Source organism: Phasianus colchicus, chromosome Z (assembly GCF_987193195.1).
Source record: "Phasianus colchicus chromosome Z, bPhaCol1.hap1.1, whole genome shotgun sequence".
NCBI classification, from domain to species: Eukaryota; Metazoa; Chordata; class Aves; order Galliformes; family Phasianidae; genus Phasianus; species Phasianus colchicus.
The window spans coordinates 63,810,056-63,831,908 of record NC_143476.1 but is presented as its reverse complement, the minus strand read 5'-3'; the positions used below and the strand labels follow the sequence as shown (position 1 = coordinate 63,831,908).

The 21,853-nt window shown below is 34.6% G+C and overlaps 1 protein-coding gene across 1 annotated transcript in view; it reads left to right on the top strand.

Annotated features, from left to right (window-relative positions):
- The window catches only part of UHRF2 (ubiquitin like with PHD and ring finger domains 2), a 77,167-nt gene that overhangs the window by 34,335 nt on the left and 20,979 nt on the right, over positions 1-21,853 (top strand). The window contains exons 4-6 of the mRNA XM_031606167.2: positions 254-472; positions 15,857-15,966; positions 21,047-21,233. Of these exons, the coding sequence (XP_031462027.1) occupies positions 254-472; positions 15,857-15,966; positions 21,047-21,233 (516 nt within the window). The remainder of the gene's footprint in view (positions 1-253; positions 473-15,856; positions 15,967-21,046; positions 21,234-21,853) is intronic.

Below are 21,853 nucleotides of genomic sequence, written 5' to 3'. Positions count from 1 at the left end.
TTTTATTCTCTAATAGATTTTGTAGGTAACAATTTTTTTAAACATATGTTCATGGAATGTGTATTTGAGCTATATCCATCACATGAATTTGATAAGCTGTGTTGGTAGGGTTAGACTTCTTAAAAGGTCTGTCCTAAATATGATGCTATAGTGGAAATATAATGAGTGCATGAAGGCAGAGTTAAATTAAAAAACTTGTGACTTACTGGTACAGGAGGAGTAATCACTGCTGTTCTTGGTTTCACTTTTGAAGGTACCCAGAGAGTGGCATAGTAGAAATGGACATCAATAATCTTCGACCCCGAGCAAGAACAATTCTGAAGTGGAGTGAATTGAAAGTGGGTGATGTGGTGATGGTTAACTACAATGTTGAGACTCCAGAAGAAAGAGGATTTTGGTTTGATGCAGAAATTACCTCTTTGAGAGAAATCTCAAGGACTAACAAAGAGGTTCATGCTAAAATTCTGCTGGGGTAAGATTGATTGACCAACTTTAAGATCTTTACATACCATATAAATTATCTTTCTATCTACTAGTCATTGCCAGATTAAAATTAATGTGACACTTCAATCCCACAGCTGTCTGACTCATGGAATTGCAGTTCACGTTTTTTTAATTGTGCAAACTATAAGTTGAAATTTCTGCATTTCATGCAATTGCTGAAGGTAATTACAGGGCTTTATGTAATACAAGATTTCACCTGATCTAAATATGTTTTCATTTGTATTTATATGTTTATATTTAGTTAATTTTAAATCTATATTAACTTATATAATTCTATTCATAGCTGAAACATCAGTTTTCAGAAATTTCTCAGAAGTTTGAGGACTTGTAGGTATCATTAAAAGTTAATTATCTATGACAGTCCGAGTAAGTCACTCAACTGGCTGGTTAGTAGTTTAAAGAATAAAATCTTGATGCAGGTACTATTGTTTATGACAGGTAAAATATGGAACTGTGGATTTGCAAGTTGCACTAATTTTCATGTAGCTGAACTTACCAGAATATTTTTGCTTTGGTTTGGTTTTTCTATTTGATTTTAAAAGCTTGTGTATGGTTCTTTGAGTACAGTGTTTTCTACAGGAATCTGTATGATGTAGCTTTCAGTAAGCTGTTTGATTGCCTTCTTAAGGATGAAGAGATGGCTGGTCTTTATTGACTTGAAGAATTCACTATAATCTTCCTCTCCCACTAGCTTTTCTTACTCCTCTAAGATTCTCCTTTTTGGCATAAAAGAACTGAAGACAATTGGATCCAGTCTGTGACCCCATTCTTCCAGAAAAGGGATGTGTGTATTTTAAGAGATGCTTACATGCTTATGTGAAACTATTCTTAAAATTTAACTCAAACTGAAGTGATCTATCTTTTTCTACTTAAGCAATGATTGGTTTAATGATGACGTGTACCACATAGTACTTAGTGAGTAGTGTCATTAGTCTGGGAGTATATTATTTAAGTGAAATAGACTAATATATAAATATTCTTCATTATGAAAAAGGAGAATTATTATATTTGTAGGAAAAAATAATGTAGGACACATTTAGTTGGAAGAAAGACACAGACCTGTGATGAAGTGCAATTCAGTATTTCATTTTCAACGCAGTTATAAGTGGCATTGGGAAATTGGAAGGATACTGACTTGGTTTATCAAAGAAGTAGATTAAAATTGTTTTGTGAATGTTTTCTAATTTTAGAGCAATAGGAATTTCATGGAATCAGTTTATTACAGTCGTCTTAACAGTGTTAAGTGGAGCTAGCATGAGGACATGCTTTGGAGACTAAAATGGGAAAAAAACCAATCAAATATCAAACAAGAAATTGAATAAATATTAGTAGCAAAAGAGAAGAGATTAAAAGCTTCAGTCCAGACTTGAAAGATGAAGGTTTCCGTTATAATGCATTTAATAGTTGTATGACATACAGTGAGTTGCAGAAATGAACTTTGTCCTCTACATCAGAACTGTAAGAATTTACATGAAATTCAAATGTATTCTGATAAAGCTATTTAAAACTGTTGTCTGCAGGGGTTCTTCCAAAGCTTTTCCCACCTAGTAAAGTAGGATAATCAAAATATACTTTATATTGGCTAAAGCAAGTACCAATTTCAAGTGATACCTAAGGAAAAGAAATTTGCTCATTGATTGGACCTTGACAGAATAGCCTTTTAAAAATCTAAGATGATAGTTATCTTCAAATGTGAAGATGGTCATTATATATAAAGTACTGTGAGATTTCCCATAGTACTGTCATTTCACTATCCCCTCAAACCAAGAAAAAGAATCAGAGTTGGCAAATACTTTACTTGTGAAGTGATGAACTTAAGTCTGTTTCCTAAATAGAATCTTAATTTTGTGAATCTTCTTCCTGATTAAGAATGTATTTAAATTTTGATGGATTGTGTATGAAACCAATCAAATGCGGTATGCAGAAAGTATTTGCAATCTGAATCTTTTCTGTAATTCATCAGGGAATAATTCTTTATCTACCTGTGTTACCTAAATAATTCTTCTCAATTAACAGTAGGTCCTCATTTAAAAGTAAACGTACAAGATAAATGTGCTAGTATTTATACTGATAAACTTTACTCAGTTTACATTTTGAGTATGTTGGTTTGCAGAATAAAAATCAGTCTGTTTTTAATATTGTTAATATAACATTGCCATTGGTACTTAACATTAGTAATTATTTTAAATAAAGGTCTAATCTATTACAAATACTTTATGAATATATATTAGTCATGAATTGATGATATACTAGTGGCTAGTGACTAATTATTTGTGCACTACTTAAGAACAACCAGATAGTAAAAAGAGGCAGTGATCTTACAGATGCTTCAGACATTCCACAGCCATGACCTTTTCCTCCTTCTTTCTGGTATTATGTTAAAGGGGCTCTGTATAAAATAACCTGTTTTGTACAAAATTGTTTAAGATTTAATACATTAATGTTGATTGCTTATGACAAAGATTTAATGAAGCTATTGGCACAGTGGCAGGAAATAACAAGAACGTGTATTGTTTGTGTTAATGCTTTGGGGATGCTAGAACGTACTATGAATTCTTGCTTTTTACTGTATTTGTTGATATGCATGTTTCTTGGGTATTACTTTTAGTCATATCTCCTTCGTAACCTAAAGGAGATGTCCTGTACAATTTATCATCATTAGTTTGTGTTTTGGGAAACAGACGGGTATTAGAGAACATTATTAAAGAGCAGTGAGACTGAAGAAAGGGTTACCAAAGATTTAACCACGTAATAGTTTTCATTCATACTGTATCTGCAATACAACTAGAATTTGTAATTATAGGATGCTTGAGACCTATCCAAACTGGACTGAATGCATCTTAGATAGAAATACATGGGAGACTGTGGTTCTTTTTGTACCAAAAGTAGGCCTGGGTCCATGAGTCTTCCTTGACTGTGCACTTACAGGTCAGAATGTTCCATGTGTGTGGTACTTCAAAACTGATTTGAATTCAATTTGCAGTATGTTCCACAGTTCTTGAAAATTTTATGCTACTGATGCAGACCGCACTGTTTCAACTTCTTATTCTACTTTCAAACATTTTTTCCCATTTATATTTGATTTCTGTTTTTGAAGTCATAGTACTTGTTTTTCTGGCTTCACAGACGTACAGAACTTAAACATATTATTACAGAACAGTGGACTAACAATGAAACAAGCCTTGCATACTCTCCTGGGTGATATCAAGAAAATTTTGTATCCAAAAATAATAATAAAAAAAAGTTATTGGCAGTTGCACTTCTTTTTTTTAATGTTCACAAAGACATTACTGTTATTTTTCTATCCTTATTATGTGTTATGATAATCAACATGTCACAGTTGTTGTCATATCTGGTTGATTCCCAGTAGAGTAGTTGCTGATATCAAGTGTTTCTTTAGATCTGCAATTTCATTCTGTATAGTTTGTCACTTTGTGATATGATTCTCTACCCAAAATAATTTGCTGTTTTATTTGTTTAATTTAATATCTTTGATTAATGTTGGTTGATCCTGGAATATATTGTTTTGATTATGTGTGGAATACTGACAAGATTTATTTAGAGCTGTTTTTTCAGAATAGCTTTCATGAGGTATCAACGGGTATCCTGGTAATAAGATGCTTGCTAAGAAGAACTTGCTGGCAGGTTTCTTGCACAGATGTAAAAATGGCATATTTCTTGTAAGTGACAAAACTTTGAAAGAGTGAATAAATGTCTCACTCTTTCCTCTCCTACTTACAACTTCAGTGCAACTGGTTGTCTTCTAAAGAAGAGACTTCTATGAGTTAGCACAGTTGTTTGTAGGAACTTCTCAGTACTCTTGGTAAATGGAAAAAATGTTTGAAGGACAGATCTTCTTAAATGAAAGGAATAGGCATATCCTGTGAATCAAAATCTTCCAACACTAATTGTGCAACTAACCAGAAATTTGACTTTTGATACCATGAGACCTGTTTTTGAATCCCATATTTGGATCTTTAGCTGAAAGCTTTTGATCCTCAAGTGCAATGAATGCATGTATGCCAACAGGCTGATAAACCTGGTGAGTATTGTTTGAGGTAGTGAAAAGGGTTTATGACCCCATCTTAAAAGGGTCTTGGTATATACGTGGAAAACAGAGGGCACTGTTATGGAAATAAGAGTGATGTTAGTATTGCTGAAAAGTGGTATTCGTCTCAAGTGCATGTATGCAAATATTGAATATGTAGGGAGCTGTTCAGTGGATGACAGTGGCTGTGAGGCTGTTAGTTGGGATTAAAGGTCAAAAAGGATCACAGTATTGTAGTAATTGACCTGATCAGGCTGAGGAGGTGGACAAAGCCTCATTTAACTTTCTCTGAATGACAAGGTACCACTTCAGATGAGAGAGATTTAAAATTTCCTGACATGTGCTGGCAGGACAACACAGGAATGTAAGCAGTCAAGAGAACTTCTGGATAATGTCAGAGAACTACATCTTACAGATAGTGGATAGGTCAACTGATGATACACAGCTGGATCTGCTGTTTATTATTAAGCTGTCTGGAAATGAGATGATTAATGGTAACCTTCGCTACACTGATCATTAAGTATATCAAGATCTTGGTGGGAGTGAGGAAGGAGTACCAGAGTACATGCTCTCTACTTTAATAGAGAAAACATCAATTTAATTCTGAAAACTGGTATAACTGGGGATTTTGAACATATAAAGATGTTAAATGAACAAAAGCTTGTCTAGAGTTATCTAGAGTTGTATGGGATATCAGTGGCAGCACAAAGACCTTTTACCACTGCCTTCACAGTAGAAGGCTGAGTAAGCAAGTATGGATGTGTTTGTAAATAGGACATATGATTCAGTATGACAGTGATTAATATATATATTTATATATATATATATATATATATATATATATATATATATATAAAACAGAAGACACTGACTTCATTGTCTCAGTCTTTGCCAACAAGATGTTTCTGACTGCTCTGACTAGTAAAATCATTCAAGAAGATGACTACCAGCAATGGACAAGGACTAAATCAAGCATCACTTGCTAAAACATGTAGGAAGTGTTAAAAGTTAGAATATTTTTGTTTCATTGCCATAAAATAAAAGCATCTTCAGTAACTGTAATGTTGTCCTTTTTCTAGTAAACATGTGGACTTGGAACCAGTGAGTCTTTTGACTACTAAGAAGGTGATTTTTTAAGAGAATTTTGCAACTCAACTGTCTTTTCACTGAGGAAACTAATAGAAGAGAGTGGAAGAATAAATGTCAATGCGAAAAAAAAAAGTGAACACCATATCAGGAAAAACAGTATGAAAAATAATAGAAAAAGGGATTGTATTGGAATCCTTAAATCTGAAAATGATTTCCAGGGTTATTTGCTCTTCTAACTTCCTAGAACTGGAGGTGAGGTTCACCAGCCTGTCAGCAGATCTTCCTTCCTGAAGATGAGTGACACTTACTCTCTTTTAGTTTGCAGGAACACATCCTGGTTGTCATGGTCTTTCAAAGATGACCAAAAGTGGTACTGCACAGACAAAAAGCAGCTCTCTCAGAGCTTGTGTGTGCAACCTATTAGATTCCATAGGCTAAACTATGTCCAGTTTTAGTGCTCCATAACCTCCACTAATATGAAGTCATCTTTGTTCTAGGCGTCTTCTCATCCCAGGTACCTGGGATTCCTGAAGACTGTTCTTCCTAATAAACACTGAGATAAAGAAGGCACTGAGTACGTTTGCCTTATTTTTTTTTCCCACCACCATGAACTTCACATTTAGCACAGAACACTTTTTCTGTAGCGTTTGCCATTTTTATACGGGTAGAATCTTTCCTTGTTGCTCTTCGTATTCCTTGTGAGATTCAGCATGAAGTAGATTTTCCCAGCTTACTCCTATGCAATTGATCAGCAACTCTCTACTTCCCTACATTAGCTATCCTACTTCTTATCTGCTTTCTTTTTGTGTGTGACTTTAGCTCTTTGATCATCATTGCAGGCCTCCTGATGCCTTTAATTTCCTGTATATAGTGATGAACGTTTCTTGAGCTTGGAGGATATGATCCTTGAATACCAAGAGCTGTATCTTGTAGGATTTTTCCAAGCGCATATCTGAAGAGATGATAGCATGCTCTCCAAAATCCAATATTGCTGAATTTTGTTACTCCGCTTTAAGGATCATCTGTCAAATCATCATCACTGTAGCCAAAGCTGGCCTTAACTTTCGCATCTGTTGACCAGTTCTTCTGTTTATTATCAGGCCTAGACACGTCTCTTCGATCATCTGCATCAAGGTTGTCAGTACACTCCACATATTTCTTATGTTGTGTTTGTTCCACTGTGTTGTCCTCTCAGGGTGCTTTTAAGTTCAGACCCTGTGGACATGGTACTTCTGTTTGCCTGATGAAAGCCTCAAATGTTTACTCCCACTTCTAGCTTACACAGCAGACACTCACTGCAGCATTGCCATGTTATTCTATCTGCTAATCATGACCCATGACTCTCAACTGTCTACTGATTTATTACTACATAAAGTTCAGCTTCCCTCCCTACCTCCCTTTCTAACTTGCCCTTCCTGAGGAGTGTGTATCTGTTCATCATGTGTATCTATTCATCATAGTACTCTGGTCACAGGAGTTATTCCACCATGTTTCCATCTTCCCAGTGAGATTGTAACTATGTGATAATTGCAAGGCTTTTGTAATCTTCCCCGTTTGTTCCCCATGCTGCGTGCATTAGTCATTTTCAAGGAAGCACCCAAGTGTGCTGATTCCTCAGGAAGGGCAAAAGAGCGTTCTCCATAAAACTAGTCTGCTGGCATCTCCTTCTTCCAATATCTACCCTTGAAGTGATTGCACTTCAGCCTTGATTTGTTAATTGCTGTGTTCCTGCTGATCATACCATATTGTTTGCTTGCCTACCCCATTTGCAGCTTCCTCACTTGTTTGTTGAAGCAATCTCTTTAACAGTTTTACCCAGAAGTTACATGCTTGCCTAGAAATGAGTAATAATACTATGATCACTAACTCCAAATATACACAGAAGAACTAGAAATGCTGTACTTGCATTACGTAATAGCTATTAGGCACTTAAATGGTGGATTTAATATTGTGTGTAATGAAATTTGTCATCATGGCACAATTACCTGATTTAATTTGTGTAAAGAAAGTTGAGCAATGGGAAGAATGAGGACCATCTATAATGAAGGACCCTCTAAATGCCCAATTAATTATGACTTTCTGTCAGTCTGCATACTGTCTGACTTTCAGGAGTTACTGGTGATAAAAAATTTGTCCTGGTTTGAGTGGAAAGATCCCTAGATGTCGTTTTTTTTTCCTTAAACTAATGCTGTCATGTACATTCAAAACACAAGAATCATTAGTTATTGATTTTTGAAAGCTGGAAATGTGTTTTTGGTCTTGTCCACAAGCAGTTCTCATTTGCCTTTAGATCAATATTTGTTTTTTTTCTTAATGTTTTAAGGTGGGTACCTTCAGTTCTCCACCATCTCTTTCACCCTTTCTTCCTTCCTCCCTCCCTTCCTGTTTCTTTTTCTCTCTTTCTCTTTTCAAGTACTTTACTTATTTACTTGTAGTATTTTTGTTATTGTTCATGTGTTTTCAAGATTATTTCTTTATTAATTACTTTCTGATGGGCCTATATCCTGATGGATGTTTTTAGTATTAATGGAGGTGGTTCTTGTCTTCCTGAACTGAGATTCTTAGTCTAACTGTGTACAAAATGGTCTTCTGTTATGACTGCATCTAAATTCCTTATAAGTCTCTGTTTTGTGTCTACTATCAGGAATGAAGGAAAACAAAATCTTTGTAATGTCTTCTACTTTCTTCTAGTAACTGCCAACTTTAATTTTGACTCTGCCTCTTTCTAAGGTAAAAAAAGACTTGATCGGTCCAGACACCCTGAAATGATGTTGTGAACTGTCTTTGTGTTGTCCTGTGTCTTGTGATTCAGCCCACAGACAAATGGAGAACCAGGCTGAGCTTAGGTCATGTCCGGTAATAAAGCACAATTGCTTTATCTTTGTCCTTCAAACATGAAGCCTTTGGGGTTCCATCCCTGTGTGTCTTCAACCAACTCTTCCTTTTTTTCCTGGTACTTTATAGATGTTCTGACAGCTGCATGTTTTCACATGGCAGTGGAATCTGTGGATGACCATGAAACTGGTAACAAGAGTGGAGTGTTGTAATCCATGTCAAGTTATTTCCCCTCCCCTTTTCCGAGCCGGGGGCCTTTCTACAGCACCATGGGCAGGTGCTCGTTGCGGGTGCACCTCCTGCAGGTCCCAGCATGTAGGGTGGGACCTGTCCTTCCTCCTTCACTGCCTTTTCCTCTGTCTTCTCGGTAGGTTTCATGGCTTAGAGCAGTCATGCTGCTAAGTTACTCTGGTAAATAGATTATTAGGACTAGCAAATGTGACTTGCTATCCTTTAAGGCTAGTGCTTTCATGCTTCCAGACGTGAAGTTATGTTTATTTTTCTAATATTCATCTACTTTATAGATCCCAAACTAATGAAAAAGTGTAGTCCCTGCAAACAAAGCTTCTCTTGCGTGTAATGACCTATAATATATTATTTTATAAATACAAGAAGAGTTATGCTTGCTTCTGATGTTAAAAAAGTAATTTCCTGGCTGGCTTATGTATGTAGTCACAATGTGAATATGAAAGTTTAGTAGTAGGGGGGGAGGTGGGGTAATGAGTGTTCTGTTTTGCTTTGCTTTACTTTATTTTACTTCATTTATTCCTATTAGGTCGTAACATTTCTAACAGTAAAGTCTTCTACTAATCCTGAAAAATTGTATGTATATATGTATGAGCCATAATAGTGGCTCGTATAATATAAATAAAGTTGAACAAAAAGCATAGCTGATACTACTCCATTTTGTAGCTGTGCACTTATATTTTCATGGTAAGCCAAACGAAGGTGGAATGCTCTGGGATAATATTGATAATACTGTCTGATTTTTGTACTTAGTGCAAAATAAAATAATTTCTTTGTGATTTTATTCACCTTTGCAGAATTTAGTAAAATCATCACTGCAATATACAGTCTTTATGTGGAAAGATACTAGTAAGTCATCTTAAAGAAGCCTGTTTAAAATCAAATCTGTATTCATGTGTGGTGAGCACTGTAATTATGTGGATATGTTTTAACCTTTATTTAATTATGCAAACATTATGTGTTTGCAGTCTAGCCAAAGTTATAGTTATGTTTTAATGTAAAGCAAGCAGTAGTAATTTTTACATTCTAATCACAGAATTGTAAGGGTTGCAAGGGGCCCCTAGGGATCATTGAGTCCAGCCCCCCTGCAAAGCATACTCCCTGCAACAGGCTGCACAAGTAGGTATCCAGGTGGGTTTTGAGTATCTCCAGAGAAGGAGAATCCACAACCTCCCTGAGAAGGAGAATCCACAACCTCCCTGGGCAGCCTGTTCCAGTGCTCCAATGTTTGCAATGTTTAAATACATTAAAGTGAATGTCATAAGATGTTTTCAATTGTCAAGAGTATATTTCCATAGAGGTTGTTTATTTTAATGGCACATACATGGTTCTTTAGCCTAATGATTTTAATGTACTCATAATGCTTTTAAAATAATGACTGTTAAATGTTGTTCATGTGCTCTGCTTAGGAACTCAGTGTTTTACTATTTTTATTCGAGTTTGTATTTTGACTTTTAGTGCATGTTGATTTTTTTTTTTACTTTTTTTTTTTCTAATTTCAATATGCTAAAGTTTTAAAACCAGAAAATTCCAGAGAGAGATGTGGCAATTCTAAGTAAATCTCTCAAGCTATAAGAACTGATTGAGTATTCACAGTGTGGTAACTGTCTTCTAGCAGCATTTGCTTTCTTGAAAGCTGACCTTTGAAATATCTAGGATAATGCCCACATAACATGCTTCTAATCAACTATGATATTATATGTCTAGACTGCTTTGCAACTTGAAAGTGTAAACAAAAAGAAGTATGGAGGGGGAAAGAAATGATATGAGAATGTTCAGTTGAAGATTTCTTTATGACTATAGCTAATTTGTCAAAAAGGAAATTTTATGTTACAAATTCTGCTGTATTGCAGGATTTGTTTGGCTCTGGTTTGGAATTATATTTATTTAAAAGATTTAGTGTACTTACATGAAATACAAGTGCAATCTCATTTACTATGCTTAATGTATAACATAAGATTTTTTACATCCCATTTTTACTGCGGTAAGGTGAAAAACTTAAAACTTTCTTGTTTGAATGGTGTCAGAATGTTTCTTGTTTATGCTTCACAAAATAATGTAATCACAGTTTTACTAGATATTTTAAAGATAGGTTATGCATAGTCTGATCACTGAAGTTCTTGTGCGTGTTATTTGGCAGAGGAATTAGACTTAAGAGCAACTAGCTGAATTGAGCTTTTCAGCTTTGGTAAGGCTAAACTTGAAGGCGATCATTTGTCACAGTGATATCTGAACTTCTCTAGTTCTGTAGCTATGATGTTTATTGGAACATGCTAGCTTTGTCGAAAACTTGTGATAGTTCTGCTTGCTTATTCAAAGCAGAAAATACCATGTTTTCTCTAGTTCAAATACTAGATACACTTTAGTGGAAGCTTAGTCTAACACCTTAGTCTAGGTGTTTTCTGAAGAGATTTTTTGCCCTCTAAGATTTGTTCAGTCTGTTAAATCCTAGTTTTTTTAATCATGGATATATGGCATGGTGCTGCCAAATCACTAGTAACTTAAACATTTTTTGCACTGTTTTGCAAGTGCCTTTGTAGAGGTAGAAGTTAAATACGGTTCTGTATTTTGCTAATTACAGAAAAAAGTATGATGAGCTTCAACACGTCGAGGTTAACATAGTACAGACATGACTTTCAGTAATGATGTTGGTGATTAAACTCTTTTCTTTGCATTTAATAGAATTTTTATTGCAGTACCTTTTGGTGTACTCACATTATTCAACTAAATTTATAAATCTATTACTGACATGTTTGAAGAAAATAGTGTATTAATCTGTGTAGTTAAAAGTAGTTTTCATATTTTAATTGATGTCTGTGGATTTATTCCTGGTAAATATTTTACAGAACTCAGGTTTGGCTTGTTCCCCACAGATACAGATATCAATAGCATGAGCTTCCATAGCTTACTACCACAGCCTTACGGTATTCTTCCACCTTTTTTCTTTTCTAAAAACTGCATGCAGTAAAGTAAAACAGTTGTAAACAATAAGACAATGTACAGACAGGGAAATTAATGTTTTATGTCTTTTCTAGTATCTGTTTTGCTTATCATAGTGATAGAATATAAAGGCAAGCAAATAGTAAAGATGAACAAGATCTAAAAATAGGAAAAATATACTTTGAAAATATGTTGATTTTTTCTGAAGTGTACTAGAATTTAAGACCTGTCTCTGTATGAGAGTCGTTTGTAGCAGCTATGTTTTGATTTACACTGAGCCCAAGAGTAACATTTCGTAACAAAATTGTAACTTATTTAATGCCTTATGCTTCAAGTTTTTAGTAGATACATCTGTACTTGCATACTGACTAATATCCAACGTATTATTCAACTTTACTTTTATATTACTTTACCACACAGATATGCTTAAATTTTAAGGTATATTTATTTTTCATTCTAAGCATACAGATATTTGAATCCATACTCATGGTTTGTTAAACTTAACATTTCATGTTACTTAGAAGAAATAAGACATAATTGTGTGTTTTAGTTTTAAAATGCATTCACTGCTTATGTGTTATTAGAATTAGGAATTAGAGGATTCAGACTATCTAGCTGGGCAAACAAGAAAAGCAAGCAGTGGTATAGATAAGGAATGTCCTAGCGTAATTAGGTTAGTAGCATTGAAAAGAAACAGGAGAACTGCTGGTTTATTTTATTTTATTTTTTGTTTTGTGTGTATATGTATTGTTTTTTGTGGATTTTTAAATTTTATTTTATTTTTGTAGTGATATGCTGGTTTGTTTGTTTGTTTTAAAGAATCTAGGACTAATAGAAAGTATAGGGTAGTTAAGAAAACACTCCCCAGGGCATAAAAAATAAGCAGGGAAACTGTGATGCTCTAAGAAGCTCCATTTGTATTTGTTTGTTGTTGTATTTGTGTTTTCTGACCAAGATTGTGTACAATTTTTCCTCTTTGTATCTAAATGCATAATTTTTTATGACCGTGAACTTGTGGTCATGTCCTAGATAATCCAAAGGGATTTTGCACATTACTGGAGAAGAGTTTTCATTTCTCCTTTCCCTGAAGTGTTGTTCTGATCCCCACAGCCTTTTTAAAGGGGTAGTCATTCTCAAAAGTACTCTTTTATCTGCTACAGGGAGGATTTTCTAGATAAACAGTTCGTTTTAAACCAAAGCTGGAGATTTTGTTCAAGCAGATCTGCAGATGTGATGACAGCTGAAGGAATTTAAGTGCTGTAATCATTCACAGAATGCAGCATGCTTTGCAATGCCTTCAGGTTCCAACGGAAGCTGGAGTCCAGCCTTTTAGTGTGAGTAGTTGGACCATACAGTCTTGTCCAGATTGAGGTGCAGGAAATTAGCTTTCCTGTGTTCACTGCGCTGCATAGAAATATAGATAAATCTTAGGGATATTTCCTACAGTGGATTGAACTGCTTTAAGCAATGCCACCTAGTGTGCAAAAGAAAATTATCTTAAATACCTTATTTTCTAAATCAGAAGAACAAACTGTTCTCTATCAGACTGATGTCTTTGCATTGATGTAGCATTTATATGTTCTGTTGAAGTATCCCCGAACTCTGAAATTTGCTAGCAATTGTTGTTTATGCATATGATTTACAATGGGAATTGCTACCCTCCAAACACTGAAAGGAGTTGAAACGGTTGAAATAAATGCAGATGCCAAAATGTTGGTACATGTAAAAGGCAATTATAGTGAATCAAGACACCATCAAAGTCCTCTTAAACTGTAGTTCCTTGGAGATCTAAACCACTGCAGAACTTAAGACCACCACAAAGGTTTTTGTTGCTTGTGGGTTTTTCTCAGGCTTAGTTTTCTTCTCGGTTAAGTCAGCACACAGCATGTGGCAGAGTCCAAGAACTGGTGTCAGCAGAGGGGAAGTGGTGGGAGCAGACAATGAGATGAGGGAGAGAGCAAAGCCTTTCTTTCTTTCCAGAGATGGCCTCTTTTCTGAGAATTGTGGTCTTACTGAAGGAGCAGAGGCACACCCTCAAGCAAAATATTTGAGCAAGTCAAGTCCTAAATTCAAGTTACCACAAACTATTAACAGACAAATAGAAACTTTTTAATAGAGCATCTTAATTTACATTTCCATTGGCTGTTTCATTTGTCTACTTCAAACTTAGGGAGGCTAAAGGCTTTGAGTCTGCTTTGATAGGAAAAACCACTCTTATGCATCAGTAACAAACAGAAACAGTAGTGAGATTTAGATGGATTTACTTTAACTAGATGCATGTTTTTGTGGGTAGATATGTACGTAAATTTCTTTCCCACATTGCTTTTAGCAGTAGTAAACATGCTCCCCCACACATTTAGAGCTGTGAATCTGGTCACATTCTAACTGCTTCCATACACCAGACTACCCATCTGGCAGTGTTGGAGATGTTCTGTTATTGTGGTTAACCTCGTTCACTGTGGACCATAATAGTGTTTCCTTACCTGTCTGTAGTCTGATGTAGTTTTCCAGGTAGGAGCTTTTGGTACGAATACACCACCTGGCTGTCTTCAGAAGGATTTTTAAATAGTCTCTGTGAATATTTCCTACAAATACTCTATAAGTAAGGCTTAGAAAATTTGTACACCCTTCAGATGTATTCTCAGGGACTTGTGTAGTCTAATTATTTGAAAGAAACATCACTGATCTTCTATGCTTAGAGAATTGTCACCAGTGTGGCAATGTTTAATCATTATCTTTAATTATTTGTTTTTGTTATTTCTGCATAATGACACAGTGCATTTCAGTTTTGGTTAGCAGAATCTTGCATAATCTATTTCAAATAATGAACTGTGAACAGTGCAGTAGTTTGTTGTGTGGGTTTTTTTTTTAATTCATAACAAAGCCTTGTAAAAATCTGTATAATCTTAACTCTTGTCTAATTTGGGAATAGACTGACTTTGTGCTACTGCTTTTATATTATGTCCAGCACATCTAATGTCTCTGTATGGCAGAGAAGAAAAAAATACGTTCTTTTTGTTGTAGCATTCCCAATGGATATTTTAACTACAAACATAACAGTCGTGGAAAAATGTTAAACTTTATAACCTTTGTAATTCAAGCCAGGACATCTGTGGTCTGTATTCCTTTAGTTGCTTGTGTAATTTCAGATTTTGAAGAGATTTGCTGGAACAAAAAGTAGGACTACAGCAGTATAACTTAGACTAATTTTTGAAAAGAAGTTCAGCAAACCTGAATATCCTTCAGACTTTGTTTTAATAACTGGGTATCACACTCTGCAAGAAATGAAGCTCTCCAGCAAGCAAATTCCTTTCTATTTTATGAAACTGATAATAACACATGATTCAGTGAAGTTAGTGAGGATGTGCTCGGTAATAAATTCTTCCAGTCTGGATTATAGTGAAAATTAGTAATCAGCTCTAAATAATTTAGTACATTCAAGAATGCACAGTGTCATGAGGGGGGAGGAAAAAGAAACATTTGAAAAGCGTTGGAGTTGTATAGCCTTTTCTTTCCTGCTGCATTTATAATTGAATTAGAATGTGAGCAAGTGAACACCTTTAATCTGTGGAGTCATAAATCATTTGCCTGCTGTGGGGATTTGCACTGAATTCTGTCATTAATGATTACTCTTGGTAGATAAAATTCAGTATTGTTTGCAGGACTAGATTTTAGTTTTCCAAAAATTTTTAGAAGCCTTTTGAAGCTTTCTATTAGTTTACAGTTATCTTTTTTATCGCTTTTCTTACTCTACAGGTTCCAAGTAGCAACCGTTATTGTGTATTGTGAGACACAGTCCTGGTTTATTTCTAACAATATATTTTCATTAAAATGTTTATTACACTTTATTCAAGAGGATATGATTTTTACTGTTGTTGCATTCAGCAACAAAACAGTTTGTGGTTGTAGAGATAGAACTGCAGTGTTATGGATGGCTGTCAGTAAGGTTCTATTCAGTTACGTTCTGTGACATGGTAGCCAGTAATCTGAGGAGAGTGAGCTAGTCTTTTGTTCTTGAGAGTGCAAGAGTATGTATTTTGGCTTTGGTAGAAGTTAGTTTACATAGAATTTTTGGTGTGAATTGAATCAGTGTTGAAAAAAAAATACCAATAAGATTTTTTGCATTGCTTAGGATTCGTGAATTACTGAATCTAGACCTGTGGAAGTAAATTGAATGTACTTTTTATTTTTCAGAGGCCCAGAAGACACGATAAATGATTGTAAAATCCTTTTTATAGAGGAAATGTACAAGATTGAAAAGCCAGGAGCTTACCCATTGACATTTGGTGATGGAGATTTCAAAAGTATGTGTTTCTTTTTTTTTTTTTTCATTATTTGAACAGGCCTAAAAATAGAGTACTTGAATGATGTTTCTTTACAAATAAGATCTGGAAAGGAAAAGTAATAGTAAACATTTCCATGTGCAGGAAAGCAGCAATGTAATTCTTTTTATATTTCTGTTCTAAAATTGTATTCACTGTAAAGTGTGTTTTAAAATCTTTGTTCTGTGAGTTACAAGCACAGAAATGGAAACATTCCAAACAAGCTGTGTAGAATGAGTTCATAAGTTATTCAGATTACCAGAACTTCTATGACAATTGACATATCATTCAATCTTCTAATAAATCAATAAATGCCAAAGACAGAACTAGTCTGTGATTCTACTCTTTAACTCTGTCATTACATAAGAATTATATATAAATAAATAAATAAATAAATAAATAAATAAATAAATAACAGGCTGTTAGTACTGTGAAAAGAATCAGATATTTAATATTTGAATGGTTATTTGGCCCAACAAAACCTTCTAAAAATAACTGTGCCTTAGTTCCTCATCTTCCCCACAACCAAAGGAAGGAATTGGTAGCATATGTAAAATGCGATGTGACATTTGTCTAAAGTTTAAAAATACATTGTTTCACTGTTCACCATAGTGAGACTGAGACTGATCTCCACCTTTACTAGTAGATGTTTCTGAATTAAAAAATGAAATAGATGCATAATATTTTAGATATAGACTCCAGGTGTTCTTCAGAGCTTTTGTGGGTTGCTATGAATGCACAAGGACTAATCTGCTTACTGCTAATTCGCAGTCATCTGAAGAAACAATTTTTTTTAGAAAGCACATTCCATTTGAAGTGGTATCCTGAAAGTACAAATATTAAAAAAAAAAAAAAAAGTGTTTGTCTTATTAGTAAAATCAAGGGGATTTTGCAGCATCTAAAAACACATATTTATTTTCATTAATTATATCATGACAGATTTTACACGTACTGCTTTACATTAACATATTTACTTAGTTTGCAAGTATAATTATTTATGAAGCTTTTTAAAAGGCATAATTTTTTTTTGTAGTTCTTCTCACATGTATTCTGTTTAATGAATTAATTTTGAATTGTATTTATGTGTTAAGGTAATGAATTATTACTATATTGCTGATTATACAAAATTGGCTAAGTAGGACCATTTCAGTCCTGAGTGGGTATTTATTCATTTTGTATTGTCTATTTCTTGTGCTGACTTTTGTTTTTATTGCTTCAAATTCAAGCTCCTTATTTTCACTTACATCATTGCCCTATTCATTTCTGTTCGTGTGATTCTGTTTTTTGTAGCAAGCTGTCTTGTCATTGCTCACTTATGCACAGTGCAAATCTGTTAAGCTATAAGGCAAACGTAGTACAGTATCTTTGCCTCTCAACTGTATTTCTCTAGTCCAAATTTGTATTTAAAATTTCTGAATATGTTGCATATATCTGCATGCACAGCTACTTTATATGTATGCTATGAAAAGTATACAGAAGTATGGTATAATCTTGTTACAACATCAGGTGAAATTAACTGGCCTTAAATGCTCCATGAGATTGTTGTGAACACAATCAGAAAATGCACTGATTGTATTTTTGCTTATATGAAGCTCCTGTTTGTGTTTTTCCATAAGTTAGAATAACTACTCAGCTGGATAAACAGTGCAGGAGAATTTTTTGTCTGTGGTTATATGTTATTTAGGCTTTGTGCGTGTCAATTAGGAAAAATGTATATGGTGCGTCAATATAAGTTTAGCTGTGGCATTTAAATATAAGGCAGTTACTTTGTAGTTATTGAATGGGAGTCTAAATTCTGCAGTACAGGAAAAACATCATAGCTAAAACCTGTTAGAAAATTAAGAAGTTACATACCTGTTAATGAATGTCAAATATTTCTATGTAAAATGAAATTAAAAGCTGGACATCAGTGTACATTATCTCCATTAGAATCAATATGAGTAGAATAAACGTGGGATAACTCTTCCTGTAAAATAAGAGAATGCAAAATAATATGTGCAACCCCAAGTGTATTATGTGGTAGGGACAAACAGGCCTGTCTCAGTAGGACCAAGAGTATTCAGTGTATTTCAGTGACGAACATGATTAAAGGCAGAAATGTGAGAAATTAAAGTCAGGTAATGAAAATGATGGTTTGAATTTCATATGTATACTGATGAATGTCAAAAAACTTCAGGTACCATTGAACATTGAATAAATATGTCAACCTCTGCTTGCTTATTTATTAATTTATTTTAAGATTATTGCTAATCTTTGGCCTAAGAAACTAGTTTTGTAAAGGAAAACAGTAAATTTCATAAGCCTAGACAACCCATGGTACTAAGTTACAGGTAAAAAAGTTTATTTTTGTCTGCTATTTATCAGATGAGGCAGTGTTTCTATAGGGAGAGCTCAGTCAAAGAGCCAGTGCTGGTGGCCTTACAGATTTGCTCATCATGTTTCCATGGTATCTCACTAGGTGTTCTATTTGTAGCTAGTAATTTTTCATTTTCAGTCATTCTTTCAAGTTTTTCAACTTTTCTATTTTTTTCTCTTAAAAATTGCGGGTAGCTGTGCTCCTTCCACTTGTGAAAAGCATTGCTCAAGATCATCCAGAAGGACTGTTGACATAAAACAATATCTAGCATTCCAGTCCCCCTTTCTGATAAGACGTTCAGTCTAGAGCTTCTCTCCGCAGAATTTTTACGCTGATGTCTTATTCATGTTGACTACATTTTCTGTTATGTCTATTATGCTGTGAGGTCAAATTTTTCCTAAGTAAGAAGTGAACGTATTTCCATGAACCCTCAGTTATTTCTTTTGTTCTCCGTACATTTAGAAAAAATGTAAAAGTATCCAGAACTCTTCTGGTAAATTAACCACCTTTCTTTCTATTCAGGAATCATCTCTTAAAAGAAGCATTTATGTTGATGGCTTATGTTATATAAGCAAGCTAACTTACAGTGAAGTGATAAGCTTTCCAGCTTCTAAATGTATCAACTTAAACAATATCTCATGGTGAAGAAAAATAAGAAATAAAGATAAGACAAGATGAAAACTTGTACTTGAACCCTGTTGTCTTGTATGAGTCAAAGACCTCTGGGGGGAGATACCCATGGAGTTTGAAAATTCTAGTCTCCTATAAAGTGTGTCAGAAAGGCAGAAGTGCTTTAGAATGAAAGAAATCCTGTTTTGCTAAGGATTAAATCTTTTATGAAAAAGGCAGTGCTTTCTTAAATATTACGATTTTTCATTTGTACCCTCTCTATTTGTGTAATATTCTTAGACCTTCTCGTTAGATTTCTTCTGAATGTATTTGCTTGTGACCATGGCCATATTCACTAAGGCTTGTTCCAGAAAGTAGCGGTTTTTGTATGACTAACGGCTTTGGGCTATTTTTGGCCAAGATTATGATATGGATAATTTTGTCTGTCCTTATCATGTGCTCTTCTTGGCAAGTTGCCATTCTGAGTAGATGTTATCAAACAATTTGGAAGTTTCTCAGATAGTTCGCCTGAGAAAATTTATCTTAAGTGTTGGTATTCCAGCTGTTTCAGCTTCTGAACTACTGTAACTCAGGTTAATTTTTTCTTCTGGAATTGTATACGAAAGAATATTTGCTATTCCCTATTCCCCTTTCTAAGTTTGCATTGAGGTTTTCCGGTTAGATTACAGTAAGAGAGTACATGTTAAAGTACTCTTGCAAACTGAAGGCCATTATCAGTAGTTAAAATGTAAAATAACACTTTTTGGGTTTTTTTTGAAAGAAAAATCTGTTCTTCCTACTTTACAGCATTTCTGACAATCTGCAGCTACCTCAAAGCTTCAGATGAACAGTCTGTCTGTTCAAGAGGATAAAATTATAGTATGTTGTATTAGGGCCAGAAGGCCAGAAGTTCAAGTTGTAGACTTTACAAAATGGGTGAAGAAAGTTAGGTAGTAGCCCTTTTAAATTTTAAATATTCTAAACTTTCAGAAAAGGATCTCTGAATTATTTCAGTTGTCTAGATTCCTACTGCAAGATCTGAACTCGCATGTAGGTTTCTGGTCTTTCTTTCCTCCTGATTCAAAAGCACTTGCTTCTTTCAGATAAGAAAGTATTTCCAGGCCAGCTTGGATGTACTCAATCATTGTACTGGGCTAGTTTAAGCTCAGATTCACTTCCATGGCATTTCTAGATGATTTTCACACATATCATATACATGAGCATGTAAGGACTTGATTATCCTTGTGGTTCCCTTCCAATGCAGGATATTTTATGATCCTATGATTATTTTTTTTTCTTTTAATGAAGGATTGCTTCAGCAGTGATCAAGTTCTCTTATGGATTCTTCTCTCATTTTTCTGGACTTCCCATTTTTTTCAATTTTTTTTTTTGTAAATCTTGTAAATTCTCCTGTATGTATTCAGTATTTCTTCTCTGTACTCTTTCACATCTGTTTTAGGCTACTAAATGCTCTTCTATTCTATAAAAGCATTTTTTCCATCTTTTGGAAAATCAGTGCTGATGTTTGGGATTTTTTTATGTGAGCTCTTGAGTCCAAATTTCCAAGTGAGCTGAAACTGAATGTTAGTGGTTCTGTGTGTGTAAACTAAACTGTTATTGTGAACAACTGATGATTTTGGGGTGCTTGTGAACTTAGACAGTTGATTCTTCTGTGCAATTCTAAACTTAGTTTTAAGGGGGAAACATCTGTTCTAGATTGTCATTTTTTTCTTTATTTGGTTGTTACCAATTACCTAGTTGCAGATTCTTCATAGCTATATTTAAGAATCCTCCAACTAAAGGTTGTGCAGGGTTTTATCTGAAGGGAGAGTATGCAGATGGCATCTTGAGGGTGCTGAGGCACAATGGGCTAGTGGGGAGAGAAAAAAAAGAGAAGCCCTTTGGGCACTGTCAGTGCTGCTTGTTTATATGAAGAAGACATCCCTTTAGCCTGGACAGTCAAATAAAAGTAACAGTGTGGAAAGAATCCATTTTCAAGAGGGTGGTGTTTGAGAGCAGAAAGAATTGTTTCCTATTGCTACAGTAATACAGTTATCTAGGATACATGGCATTTGACTTTTTCTTTGTTTTTGACAGGAAAAAGTGGCCCTGAGTGCAAGCACTGTAGGGCTGATCCAGATAAGGAATGCCGGTTTTGTTCGTGTTATTTGTGTGGTGGAAAACAGGATGCTCACATGCAACTCCTGTGTGATGAATGTAATATGGCTTATCATATATACTGCCTGAACCCTCCCTTAAGCAAGATACCAGAAGATGAGGACTGGTAAATATACAAGGATGATTTACTTATCTATATTACCGTTCTGCACAAGGTACCTCTTTGTTATTTGCACCTCATGAGGGACAGAACTGAAAAATATTTATAATTTTTTTCATCTATTTACTTAATATAAATACATTATGTTTTCTGTCAAGATATTTTTTTAAAAATCATTCATAAAGGATTAGTAGTAAGCTTTAATTGTCATTACTGGGTTTAAAAAACTGATGTTAATTTTATTCGTTTTGATCATTATTATATTGTCTGACCTGACTGTATTTATCTGCAGTGGTTATTCCCTTGTCTTTTAATGTTGTTCAGACTTCTTGAACAACTCAGTTTCCTCATCCTTCTCTTTCCCTTCATTCTCTGATGCTGTTACTGGCCCTGTGCTGTGATGTTCCTCTATCTTCTGATTGTGTCTACCCCATTCCCTTCTTCTGCTGTAGGAGTTCCACCAGCTTACCATTCTTCATTTCTACTGTCGCTGGCTCAGTCAGCAGGAAAACTAAGCTAACTCACATTGTCAAGTCAAGATATTTGTATTTTGAAGTTAGTCTGCACGGAGCCAGTAGCAGCCCATTACGTTATCTTGGGCTGTGCCGTTTTTTGTCTTTATTAGC